A 13,649-nucleotide genomic window follows, 5' to 3' on the forward strand; every position below is an offset into this window, starting at 1 on the left:
AGGCACATAACAGTAGTGGTTACACATGTATATTTCCAGTGTACCATCAGAGTTCGCAATGTTATGGTTACCATCTTGTGAATTTGTATGTTATAATGTATTTGGCCTACAGAAGTGACTATTGTTCCTGTATAATATTGTAACAGTGTTATCAAAAACTTACTCATTACCATGGAAATGTAACCGATGTACAATGCATTTTTACTAGCTCCTTGTTGCAGTACAGGCTGCCTGTACTGCAACAAGCTAGTAAGTACGTTGTATGTACCAGTGAATGTAGAAGATCTATCTATTCCCATGACTGAGTCAAACTAACAGTGCACTCAGTTTTGCATCACCCATATCTATAAAGATTTGGTCTAGAAACATTGTTTAAATGTGTTTACATAATGAATGCCAGTAGGGTTAGTTTGTGCATGCATAAAAGTCAAGGCATATAGCTACATAACTACCATGCACAGTACGTGGGGATGCTAGCTAACTAGCTGTGCCATGTGAGTTACAGACAATAAATGATGTCAGTTACAGTGTTACTGTACAATGTCCATAGTTCTTGTGTGATAAAAGTAGTATGGATAATGACTAGGTGCTTCTGTCAATGGTTGAGAACATGGTATGTAATTTAATTGCGTGGTATTAACATAGATACCTTTACTTCACATAAATTCAGTGTCTTTAGGTCAACTTTAAGAAGTTCAGTGAGAATGATACTGAGCTTGAGAAGTGAAGAGCTGTAACTGTACTGTATGAAGCCAATGATGGTAAGAGAACTGAGTAACTAGTGACTGTTTTATTAGAATATTTCACTAGTGTACTACACATCTGTCAGCAATCACAAACCATCGAACATGTTTTTTGTACATCATTATTACTATCATGATATTATTTTATTGCCGGTCAGAGTGTCCTTATAGTTGTTATTGTATAGAGAAGAAGATATGTTAGCACTATTATAATATTGTAATATAATAATATATTTAGCTATGTCCTGTACAAACAACATGTAAAACACACACACACGATTCATTTTGTAGTTGTTGTAAAAGTGTGTTTGCAGTGAATGCTTCGTTTTGTTTCCTTTTTTAAATCAACGATTATTGATCGATGTTTATAATACTCTTCTACCACAAGCTTGTGAAGGGGAGACATACACAGTTGATGTTAAAAGAGGTTGGTGGCTGGGGAGCACTTTAAAACTGTGCACGTGATTAGCCCGCAATTTTAGTTGGGCGTGAGCGTGAAGTTGTAGCACTAAACAGATCAAGAGAAGCCGTACTTGATTTTTAAAAGTTTTACTCCTCGAAGGTGCGCATCAGGTAATTGTATTAGTATGTACATTTGGTACTCATTGAACTGATCGGTAGAACTGTATTGTTATCATAATTGATTTTAACTCTCGCGTGAGACGTGGGCACTCTCGTACGCATGCAATCATCACTCAATTCACTCCTTGGTGGCAGTGCCGAGGTGGGAGTTGGAGCCTCCCCAAATTTCAGATGAGAGGGACAGAGCTCCGCTAATAATTGCCTTGTGTGACGTTACATGTGATTAAATGTCGTGGTTTCTAAACTGGAAGGATGTATGTTGTACCTGAAAGATTTTAATTGATTACTTGCAAAAAGTGTCACCAGATTCAATCTCGCTAGCACCCATTTTTCAAACCTTTGAAACTTTTCCTGGAAGGGGAGGCGTTCGTCTGGCGCCGCCGACCCTATTTAGGCGCTTATAAGCGCCCCGAAAATAAAGTCTGGTCCAGAGGAGATTGGACACGATACAAGCGCTCCAGAAATTTATTACTGTTAATTTGTGTATTTCTAATATGTGACAAGGAGTAAGTGATAGAATAAATGGTTAGCAGTATCCACACCACGTTACCTTGTGCTTCTTAAGATGCATATCAAAACATTTGTCAACTTTTACCATACATTATAAAAATTCGTAAAGTAAAAAATACACAAAAGTTACACCCGACTGCTAAATACGGCACCATAACTTCCGCATAGGTTCATTTACGGAGATCTATTATGGCTCATCAGAATCCTTAATCAATGGCGATTCGAGTGTTATATAGGAGTTTGTGAAGTAACTGAGAGAAAAGGCAGGATAGAGCCTTGTATTGCTAGATTATGTGCTCAGATACGTAATAATATAGCAGAAAAAACCAGTTTTTTCATATGTTTTGCAATGTAACTCCGTACAACAATTAGTTAGGGATTTACTTCGGGCGGATTCTTAATCAGCAAGTGTTGATACGTAGAATGATACCAAGTTTAGCGAATTTGGTTGAGGGTAACACGTTGCTTTTTTGGGGTTTTCCCATTCGAGTAATTAAATTCTCCATAGGAAATTGTATGGGGGCACGTATTATGTTGTAATCAACAGTAAATAACTGTTACTATGGTAACGATAGAGGGTTACTTCGGGCGGAATTGTGTAGAGCGATTCGAGTGCTTTATTTTGTTGTATAATGTCCTGTGGAGATTATGGGTGCTAATGGTTGCTTTTTTGCATTTTTTGTATTTAGTATAAAATCCATGTATTTTGCATGGGGGAAGAAATAATGGCTGCCGACAATGTTTTCCAACCAACTGGTTTGACTAAGCTATGAATACCAAAATGACGTGGAGTTGATTTTAAGCTATTTTATTACATAATTCATAAGATGTAATAGTAAAACTTGATGTTATGCAAAATTTTGTTTAGACCGCTTTGGTTTACAATTCCCAATAGAATGTTTTGATATGGAACAGCAATTCTTATTGCAAGGCAGGTGTGTGACTTTCTAATTCTCTTTTCAATTCTCTGTGAGGCCAAACTAGTGGCGTCTGCTCTTCATTTTCAATACATGAGAGGCTTTGTTAGCATGCACATTGCTTTCTTCAACAATTATTGTGCTTACAAACACATACATAGGGCATCGCTATAGTATTACACATGGATTCCACCCAGCTAACGCTTACACACGTGATCCCCGTAGATTTCAAGAGCGATTTACACGCCTGGAGTAGTGGGGTTGACCGGCTGAATAGACTAAACTTGAAGTGCACTCTCGAATAGTTTTTGTGAAAACTTCCACGTTGAGATTAATCAGTGCGTGCATTTCTATATTTCAGGCTATTCTCAGGACATTGAATATTAAACTTTTCTCAGCGTCTGGGGGCACAGCCCCCAGACCCTCAGCATCTGGGATCATCTACCGCTTCAATTTAGAACCCCCCTTTTGAAATTCCTACATACAGGCCTGGGGATCTATGCAATAAAAGTGAAACAAGAGATGTATGATGGAGTTACAGCATAGCTCGATGAGAAAGTTCCTACTTTGGCATTGAGTAAAATTATAGCTAATTGTGCCAAAGTAGGGACTTTCCCATCAAGCTATGCTGTAACACCATTATTCATCTCTTGTTTCACTACTTTTTATTGCATAGATCCCTACTTCATTTTTAAGTTAACAATTTTTTAAAATACTACTTTGTTTATTGTTTTGTTGTAGCTTTTTGTTGTAGCACAGCTAGCTAGTTATAGCTTATTAAAGTACGTATTGTACCAAAATTGGAAAGACATAGGCCCCTAGTAGCGTCCATAGCTTACCTTTGATCGTAGTAGCAGTGGCGCTCAGATCTATGACTTGTCTCCGTACGATGGTCCACATTGTATTCACCACAGCCGGAAGTTGTCCGAACGAACAGGCCCTTTCTGTTGTCTGGAGCTTAGTCTCAACTAACAGAGTGAAGTAATACAATTTCCACTCAAGTACTATCCACTCATGTGAATCACTCACTAATCTCGCCATCCGGCACTGAGTGGCTGAGTCAGTGTGTTCAGAGGAACAAGCCATTGAGTATCAGTCTGCCTCAAATCTCTTTGTTGATTGCAGTCCAGTCGTTGGCAAAAGTCAAAGTGACAACTCAGCAGCCTCAATGTTTCACTCGCAACACTTGAAATTATAAATGCCCTGCTCTTTCAGCAGCATAAGCACTTTCTGAAATAATTTTTGTGGAGTCTACAGAAAAGTGTTGATATGGAAAATTAACACCTTGGAATGGTTTCGATGTTTGAAGAAGAAAACAACCAACCCGATTGAAGATAAAAGGAAAGACAAAGCGCACAGGATGTACACTTGCGGAACCCCAAAAGGCACATCCCACCGGTGAGTTTGTTGTTGTGGCATAAAATGGTGACCATGCAATGCTTCATTTGGGCTCTAGGCTTATAACTGTGGTCAGGCAGTGAGTGAGGCAGTGAGACTAAAATTGGAGTTTTGGGTGATTTTTAAAAATTTTATATCTGGCCACCTGTAAATGTTTTGTTGTATTTTATGTATTATATGGACTAGTACTATTACGTAAAGTTTTTGCCATGTAAAATGTCTGTAGGATGATTTTTAAAGGCAGAATTTTGGGCGGCGCCCAAAACATTCACCACGATCCATACTTAAATGGTACAACAAAAAGCAGCTTAGTAGTTGTCTGAAGGTCTTCTTTATTGTTCAAAGTCAAATGTTAAGGTGGCGATAAAGCAATGACTCGCATAAAGAAGCCATAGCAAATACATATGGCCTAACATATCATATACTACACAATTTGTGGTAAATCAGGTGGGCTAGTTTGGCTAATTTGGCGCAAAACCATAATAGACTTACCAGGTGTAAAAACAGCCTAGAATAACAGGTGAGTTGTTAGCAAAAACAACAAGCAGCTGCTGTTACACCGTTCTGGTGGAATGTAACTCACCTTTACAACAAATTGATAACCTTGACAATGTGAAAACAAGTGCCACTAATAATTATTATTATTTGTTTCGACTCACCTTACAGCCTGTTACAAACATTATCTTTTCTCTGTAGACATGGGTTGAACAGCCATGAAACCTCCTATGAATGGTAAGCAATAGTGTCTGAATAATTCTACATATCAGTATATCATATGTCCATTCTATGGCTTCTTCACTTGGTGCGAACTGTGGAACAAGGCTCTCATCTGCTTGTAAACGCTATGCATTTCGACTTGTAAATCACATCCACTTATTGATTCGTAGAATGATTCTTGTAATAGTGTGCTTTCATCATGTGAAGTATTGGAGCTAAAACTTGAGGTTATTGAGAGATAATGTGTCTTCCGTGGTCCACCAAGTACCACCAATTTCTTGGTTTGAGAGCAGTTCTATGCTTTATACTCTCTACGAATGATAGATTCCTGTATGCATAGTTTATTTGTATGCAAAATTAAGTACTGGTTTTCAATATGTCTTAAATTGAGACCATGTTGAGACACAGCAGATTGTTGTCAAGAATGCGCTTATTGTTTTAGCGCCACCTTAAGAAGGTTTTTATACATCAAGTTTTAGTCGGCATTTACTAGTCATGCCAGCAATTTTATAAAGTCACACTGTAAACAGCTGCAAAATTTATGCATTTGAATGTAACATAACAAGCATGTTTAAGCAATATTTATTTCACTTGGGCCAATAAGCCACCAGACAACTTTTGAGTGATACAGCATGTGGGTGGCTGGTAGGCAACAAGCGTGTTATTTCTAAAAGTGCACTAAAATGCATCTTTTCTATAGAGGTACTGTGCTGTGAGATGTAACATTAACTATTGTTACTATCTTGATGTTGTGGATTGTATTCCTTGTGTGGTCAGTTTATGTTAATGTGGGGTTGGTATCAGCTGTTTCCACCATTGCATTGGCAGTAGCCCTCTAGAGAGTAGAACTGGTGCTGCTATAATCATACGGTACGATAGTATTGTGTAGTAGAGACCACAAAGGAGTGGGTGTATATAGCCCATGAAATATCATCACCCAAAACCAGCCTCACCGTTACCACAAAATGATGAGGCAGTATTGGTTAGGTAAAACTAAGCCCAAACAAGCTTTCAGATTGACCCGAAATGCTTTCAACAAGTTGCTATGATTTTTAAAACAAGTTGATGTTGTGCTACCCCTAAAAACCAGGCGCCATGCAGCTAGCTAATTCATCTGGAATTAACCATAGATAGTATATGCTACTATGAATTAACCAAGTGTGTATCACTATCTTACAATTGGGTTGTGCAATAATATTATTGCTAATTCTCATATTTCATACTTCATGAAATTTTTGTAATTCGTTTAATTATGTTGCTATGCACTGCTAAGGAAGCGCTTGTTAAACAAATCGCTTTAACCAAAATGTTACACACAGAAGTGTCTTCTAAACTATTTTATAGTTTGACTATTGTGTTTTTCCCCGCAAATTGTCATAGCTGCTCTTCAAAGCCTCATAGCTGCTCTTCATTTTCATTCACATACGTAAGGGATATGCCCCCTTTCAACTCGAAGCGATAGGCTATTCCTAGTAGTGTACGAGGCCTGCACCATTGTTTTTCAGTTGTTAAACGCCTGAAAACCTCAAAAGGAAGGTAGTTTACTAAGCCTGAAAAAAGTCGCTACACCCATATTTCAGTCTGCCGAAAAGAAACCACCTCAGAGCAAAGTTCACCTGTGCAAAAGTTTAATACAGACTTCATTTCGCTTTTACTTTTATGTAAAAGCTGCTTTTACCATTATTTAACGATTTTGCTCACGTGGGTACGTACGGACAAACATAGATAGGTATATAGGTACACGCACACACACTTTTACGAAAACAATTTCAGTAAACCAGGCGCGTGCACACAGCCGGCCTTCAGCCAGTTGTGGGCGCATACCTAGTTTAAAAAATTATGTAATGGGATTTTCTACTGTCTAACTGACTGATGCCACAACTCAATAATAATTAAGGCTACGAGCTTGATTTTTTCACTGTTTGATGTCACTTCGGCCCGACAGGTGCGTTTTCCATACCGCAGTACGTACAATGCATTCTTCATGGACTTACCAGTGTCCTCCTTTGTGTCCCATTCATCTTTGCTGACAACAAAAGTGTCGTTTTGGTGGTAGCACGTGATGGCTTCCCTTGTAATGGAAATCATCAGTATTTTTCATAGTGGCTATAGGTGCTTTTTGAACAGTTTTCGATTCATACTGCTATGTAACGGGTTAAACCTAGCCAATAATGAAGCATAATGGATACTTCACTTTTCAGATGATAATTGATATAACTGGGGTGTGTCAGGGGCGGATCCAGGGGGGGGCACGTGCCCCCCCCCCCCCCCTCCCTTAAAAAAATGTATATAAGATCGAGATACTCTAATAGAGCAGTCAATCACCAATCACTGTAATAAAGCAGTCACAGTGTTCATGGGGAAGTGTAGCTTACTTAGGAAGCTATAAATAGGATTTTATTTTTACATAACATACGTGATATAATATATTTGGTAAAGGATAACTAGCTATTATTGTTGTGACCTTTTTTTTTTTTTTTTTTTTTTTTTTGCTCTTTAACTTTTTTTCAGCAAGGTGCCCCCCCTCTTTCCAGACTCTGGATCCGCCCCTGTGTGTGGTGCCATTTCTTTCCTTTGGTATGCGTAGATTGCAGAAGTGCTTTTTGAATAGCTCTTGGTTTGTAATACTGTATAACAGGTTGAACATAGCTGACAACGAAGCGTAATGGTACTTCACTTTTTCAGATGATAATTGATTGCCATTTCAGATGCAGTATGCATGGGTTCACCAGTCACAATAATTATGTACAAAAAAGTTAACAAACAAGTACACAAAAAAAATTGGAATTTCCAACTAGAGTAGGGACCATAGCACATCGATAAAAAGCACTGAAACAAGTTGGAGTAGTCCATGATATTGAATCACAGTAAAACAATAAGAATATACTGTGCAGATGATACCATAATAAAAATGCACAGTAGGGATATAATACTTCTTTTTGTTTTACTGTAATTTAATATCGTGCGCTACTCAAACTTGTTTTTATCGATGTGATATGGTCCCTACTCTAGTTGAAAATTCCAATTTTTTTGTGTACTTGTAATGAATGATTGGTCACCTTGAAGTTGGGGATCTATGTAACAGCAATCTGAGTATGCCATAGGAAGTAGGACATGCATGGCCTTCTTTAATTTCATGTTAGTATTTCATGTGAATTTCAATAACTGCATGCAGTACAAAATAAACATGAGGTTTATAGGGCTCAGTAGGTGTTTAGTTAGTTGCTTTACTTAAGCTTCAAAGAAATGCGCGTATATTGATTTGTAAGAGCTCTTGTAGCAAGCAGCACAATGATGATTTTTTACCAACCAATTCTTACAAAATAAAATAGCTTTTATTGAAATGTATATACAAGCATAGTTTGCAGGTTTTATACTTCAGTGAAGCTTACCTAATAGTATATATACATAAGTAGCACTTGTATTGCATGTCCTACCTCCTTCGTGACATGTAGTAGTTCTTGAGAAGTCTTACAATGAACTGGATTGCATTGGTGAAGGTGCATATTCCCAGTTGAGAGAATAGCGCATGAATGCCAATATAGATGCCTTGTCCTGAAATAATTAGACATGCAGTTGAAAAGGGTTGAATCTTTTTAGCACAAAACACATCAGATTGCGCGGTAACTCTGTGGTGAATTATTTGCCTACAACTGTATATCTTGGCAAGATACTTCCAATCCAATATCTATAGCTACAAGTATAAGCACAGTAGGGATATTCACTTCTTATTGTTTTACAGTATTTGGACATAATGTACTACTCCGATCCAGCTTGTTTCAGTACTTTTTATTGCAACACTACACACTGTCCCTACTCTAATTTAAAATTCCTGATTAGTGGGCATGGCTCTACATAAGCCTGCAGACAATAATGGACGTGGATTCGTGCATACCTACAGACTGAGGAATGGGAGTGGCTACCATATGTCTACAGACAGTAATTGATTTAAGTGAACTTGGCTCATGAAAGAAGCAGGGCTACGCTATGACGTGTACTAACACGTCCACATTTAATTTAGCACGTGGGGTCAGTCCTGAATAATCTGTAAAGCGGGACCTGGATGACTCAACTCGGTTTAACATTGTTACTAAATAAACTATATTTATTGACTTACACATTGCTATATAGTTCGTTGCGAGCTGCTCTCAGTGATCAATATCAACAGTGAGTCACGTACGCGTGTATTCAAATAGTTTGGTGCAACAGGCGACCACATGTATTCAAATAGTTTGATGCAATATTACAATATACACTGGTAGATGGAAGCCGTACTGTAGTCTATTAACACTCAGCGGTAGAACCTTGATTGATGGCCATGGTAAAGAAGGATAAAAGGTAAAACAATAGCGCAAGCATTGTATGTTTATCAATATACCAAAGGTTTTTTCTTAAGCAAACTAGAAATGTTTCTGCAAAAGAATTAGGACTGTAGCTGTAGCCAGTTTTCCGCTACACTTGACTGAAGGCATCAGACAGGCAGGCAGTAGAAATTTCCATTGAATAATTTTTTTTTAAAGTCTAGCAACTTGAACGAAATGTTTTGGGTTGATCTGAAGACACTTTTGGGCTTGGTTTTACCCAACAAATACTGTCATTGTGAGGAAACATCGTGGCAGGTTTTTGGGTTATATTATATCACGGATCGCCCCCACACCTTCGATGTCCCTAATATACAGTATTATCGTACTGTATGATTAGTGTGAATCAAACAATTACTGAGAAGTTCACACACCTAATTTGACATGTGAAGTCTGATGAGCATATTGTACATTCAGATCCACAATAAACTTAACCAATGTACTGTCTATTTCAGCTCATTTTTTAATACACAACACAATTTCTAGCAGTTTCTTGTGTTCTTAACAAACAATGACGAGGAACAAGATCAGTTTTTAATTGTTATACAACTTGCAATTAATAAAGTCACTCCTATACAGGTATACTTCAATGATTAAAAGAAACTTTACACTTCTGTTTAGCCATGTAACACTGGCTGCCTGTATGCCTTTAGCCTCACTGCATGTGGTATACTTTTTGTCTACAACCACATGAAGTGATACTATACTTGCGTCAAACACTGTTCTGAGTACCAGGACATCTACTAAGGCTTGGACTGTTACTTTATAATTAATTGTAGTGAGTTGCGTTCGATCATTCCAAGTCACACACTGATTGCCATTAGGGTCAGTGGGTCAACAAACCTAATCCAGTTTTACTAGGGACCCGCCGATTATGCTCATAATTTTACCTATTATGCTATGCTGCACTGCTCAAAAATTTACCTATTATGCTTAAATTTATGTTCAATACTTACCTATTATGCTCAAATTATGCCCAATTATTTATGCCTCAGTTACCATGCTCTGCTAATAATTTCCATTTATGGATAAATTATAGTAGCTGAAGCACAAACTTACTTGTTAAAATGCATATCACAGAAAAGATCAATATACTCTAATAGAACAGTCAGCTATGTGATTGTTCTATTAGAGTTACTGACTGTTCTATTAGAGTATATCAATTTTTCTGTGAGGGTTATAAGCAAGAATTCATACTGTTACAAAATATTCTACCTATTATGCTAGCATTATTCTCAATGCTTTCAGGCACCTATTATGCTCATAATTATGCCAGCATAATCGGCGGGTCCCTAAGTTTTACCTACAATTTGCTGTTTTGTATTAGAAACCATCTATTTGTTGAAAAATAAGTATATATTTCAAGGATGAGGGAATTTACTAATTGTAACTGTATGCTGTGGTGATTGATGTTATTTTAGCTACCTGCATTGCCGTTTTTGACAGATAGACTTGTCTTATCTGTACACAATTACTGCAAGTACACTGTATTACACAGTACACTATGTAATACAATTTAACAGTAAAGCCACAGAGTATGTTGTTGTATCATTTGAGCTATTTTTATGTAATCTGTTTACTGTTATCATGTGTGTAATATTTTGTTATTCTTCACATTATAGTGAACAATGTCAGCAGTGGAGGTGAAGAAAGCTCAAAATAATTTAAGTTGTCCAGTTTGTTATCAACTGTTCAACAACCCCAAGTATCTGCCTTGTTATCATTCCTACTGTGAAGGATGTCTGGAGAAGATGCAGGTACAATCCAAGATCATCTGTCCTGAGTGCAGGAAGGAAGCTAAGGTTCCTGCAGGAGGAGTGAAGGAATTTGCCACCAATTTCTTCATCAACCGACTAGTTGATGATTTGATTCTGAAGAAGAAAGTGACTGGAGAAGAGAAAGTGAATTGTGATGATTGTGATGAAGATGATCCTGTGGTGTCATTTTGTCCTGACTGTAATTCATTCCTATGTAGTGCTTGTAATGACAGTCATAATCGTCAGAAGAGGTTTCGTGGCCATGCTGTAGTGCCATTGACTGAACTGAGATCAAACAAAGAGACACCAGCCATACAAGCTAAGGTGAAGATCCCACTTTGTAAGGAACATGATTATGAACTGAAGCACTACTGTGAGACATGTGATGAACTGGTGTGTATGTATTGTACAATGAAAGATCACAATGGCCATGATCATGACACTGTGAACAAGATGGCTAGTAAGCACCGGTCTCAGTTAAAGAAGGTCACCACTCCAGTAGAAGGAATGATCCAAGATCTGTCTGGTGTACATGATAACATTGACAAGATGGTGAAGAAGATAAGAAAACAAGGTAAAGAAGTGAACAAGCAAGTTGATCAACATTATAATGTACTGGTTGAAAAGCTGATGAAGCAGAAAGATCAAGTGAAGCAACAAGTACGTGACACAGTGTCGCAGAAAGAGAAGGCACTTACAACACAACTTGATGAAGTGGATTCAACACAGGGTGAACTTGTGAGCATGAAGGAACTGAATGATGCTCTAGAGAAGAGCTCTGACCAAGAAGCATTGTCTGCAAAGAAGCAAGTGATTGATGGTATGCAGCAACTAACTGAGAAGTACAAGAAAGTGAACAAACATCCTGTACAATCAGCCTCAATGGAGTTTACACCTAGTAAAGATCCTTTTCCACAGTTTTGCTCTTTCTTTGCTAATGCTAATCTTTCTGAGGTAGCTGATCTTCCACAATCCATCGCTGTAGGTAAAAAGGTAGAAGTCACCATCATCACCAAGGATAGCAATGGAGATCATTGTTCCACAGGAGGTCACAAGGTATTTGTCCAATTAAAATCATTTACAGGAAATGTGACTGTTGGGGAGTTGAGAGATAACAATGATGGTAGTTATGTGGCTTCTTTAGTAGGTGAGAATGTTGGGGAAACAAAGTTACATGTGTCCATAAATGGTCAGGAAATTAGAGGAAGTCCCTACAGCATTGTGGTTAGGAATTACCAAGCACTTAACCTACCTAACAAGATAGTGAATAATAATGGTAGCATGGGTCATCCCTGGGGTGTTGCATTGGGTAGGAATGGAGTATGGGCAGTAGTTGACAACTCCAACCATTGTGTGTATGTATTTGATGGTGAGGATAAGTTAGTTAGGAAGGTTGGTAGCAGTGGTAGTAATAATAGTCAATTCAATTATCCTCATGGTGTTGCATTGAATAATGACAATCACTTGTATGTGGCTGATAAGGGTAACCACAGGGTACAGAAGTTTGATGTCAATGGTAACTACTTGCTACAGTTTGGAGGTCGTGGTTCAGGTGATGGTCAACTACAGCGTCCAGTAGGTATCACAACACATAATGGTAGAGTGTATGTTGCTGATAGGAATAACTGTTGTATATCAGTGTTCAAGTACAATGGTCAGTTTTGCATCTCTTTTGGTTCTGATCAGTTAGTTAGACCCTATGATGTAGCAGTTAATGTCAATAATCAGTTGCTTGTTGCTGACTATAGTAATCACTGCATAGTCACTTTTACTCTTGATGGTCATTATGTAGGCAAGTTTGGTACACAAGGATCTAATAGGGGTCAGTTGAATAGTCCATATAGTCTTGCCACTGATGTGAATGGCTTCATCTTAGTTAGTGATCATAATCATCGTGTGTCTGTCTTTGACCATGTTGGTAACTTCATTCATTGCTTTGGATCTGGGGGATCTGCTAATGGTCAGTTTAGTGCTCCTGTTGGCATAGCTCTTAGTCCTAATGGTAGCATCTATGTTAGTGACCATGACAACAAAAGGATTCAGATCTTTACCAACTACTGACCTTATAACAATAATGTGTTTATATTTTACAGGAAGTGAAGTGACTATGTAAACTATACACTAGTAGTGTAACACTAACACTGTTGTGTTTTGATGATAATTGTATTAGTAGTTATTTCATTTTATTTTTGTTTATTGTTTGTGGTTATAATATTCCGGCCAATTTTTGTAGCTAGGTTACCTTTATGTGTAATTTATTCTGGTTGTTATAGTTACCATCTTGTACAACACTACACTACATAATATTGTAATGATTTGTATACATCACATTATTGTTTGTATACCATATTTGGATGTGTGTTTCTAAATTAATTAATATAAAATGTTTTAAATTTCACAGTTTCATCATTAGTGTACATGTACTATGTATCAAAGGAAATAACAACACCAGGTGTGTACGTGTGAGACAATAATACACCCTGTGCCACATTAATAAGTGATGTGTGTATATTATGTAGTTATGTTCTTATAATTTTCTGCCACTACACTCAAAGTTGGCCATATAATGACATGAACGTGGCCTAGAATCATTTTGCTTTCTCCATGCTCCAAGTTTATAAGCCTCCAATTGTTGATGTGCATGTGGTACAAAAAAATTAAGAG

The 13,649-nt window shown here is 37.6% G+C and overlaps 1 protein-coding gene across 4 annotated transcripts; it reads left to right on the plus strand.

Moving 5' to 3' along the window:
• The first annotated feature begins 112 nt into the window (after positions 1-112).
• LOC136259147 (tripartite motif-containing protein 2-like) lies at positions 113-13,383 on the plus strand. Of its 4 annotated transcripts, XM_066052585.1 has the most exons (4): positions 113-613; positions 671-761; positions 811-1,305; positions 10,851-13,383. In XM_066052585.1, exon 4 carries the CDS (start codon positions 10,857-10,859, stop codon positions 13,044-13,046), a length of 2,190 nt encoding a protein of 729 aa, XP_065908657.1. In that variant the 5' UTR covers positions 113-613; positions 671-761; positions 811-1,305; positions 10,851-10,856; the 3' UTR covers positions 13,047-13,383. The 4 variants fall into 4 exon arrangements, with proteins under 4 accessions (XP_065908657.1, XP_065908658.1, XP_065908656.1 ...); XM_066052586.1 differs by having other exon boundaries at positions 113-761; positions 811-1,316; XM_066052584.1 differs by having other exon boundaries at positions 113-761.
• Positions 13,384-13,649: the final 266 nt, after the last annotated feature.

Source organism: Dysidea avara, chromosome 6 (assembly GCF_963678975.1).
Source record: "Dysidea avara chromosome 6, odDysAvar1.4, whole genome shotgun sequence".
Lineage (NCBI taxonomy): Eukaryota > Metazoa > Porifera > Demospongiae > Dictyoceratida > Dysideidae > Dysidea > Dysidea avara.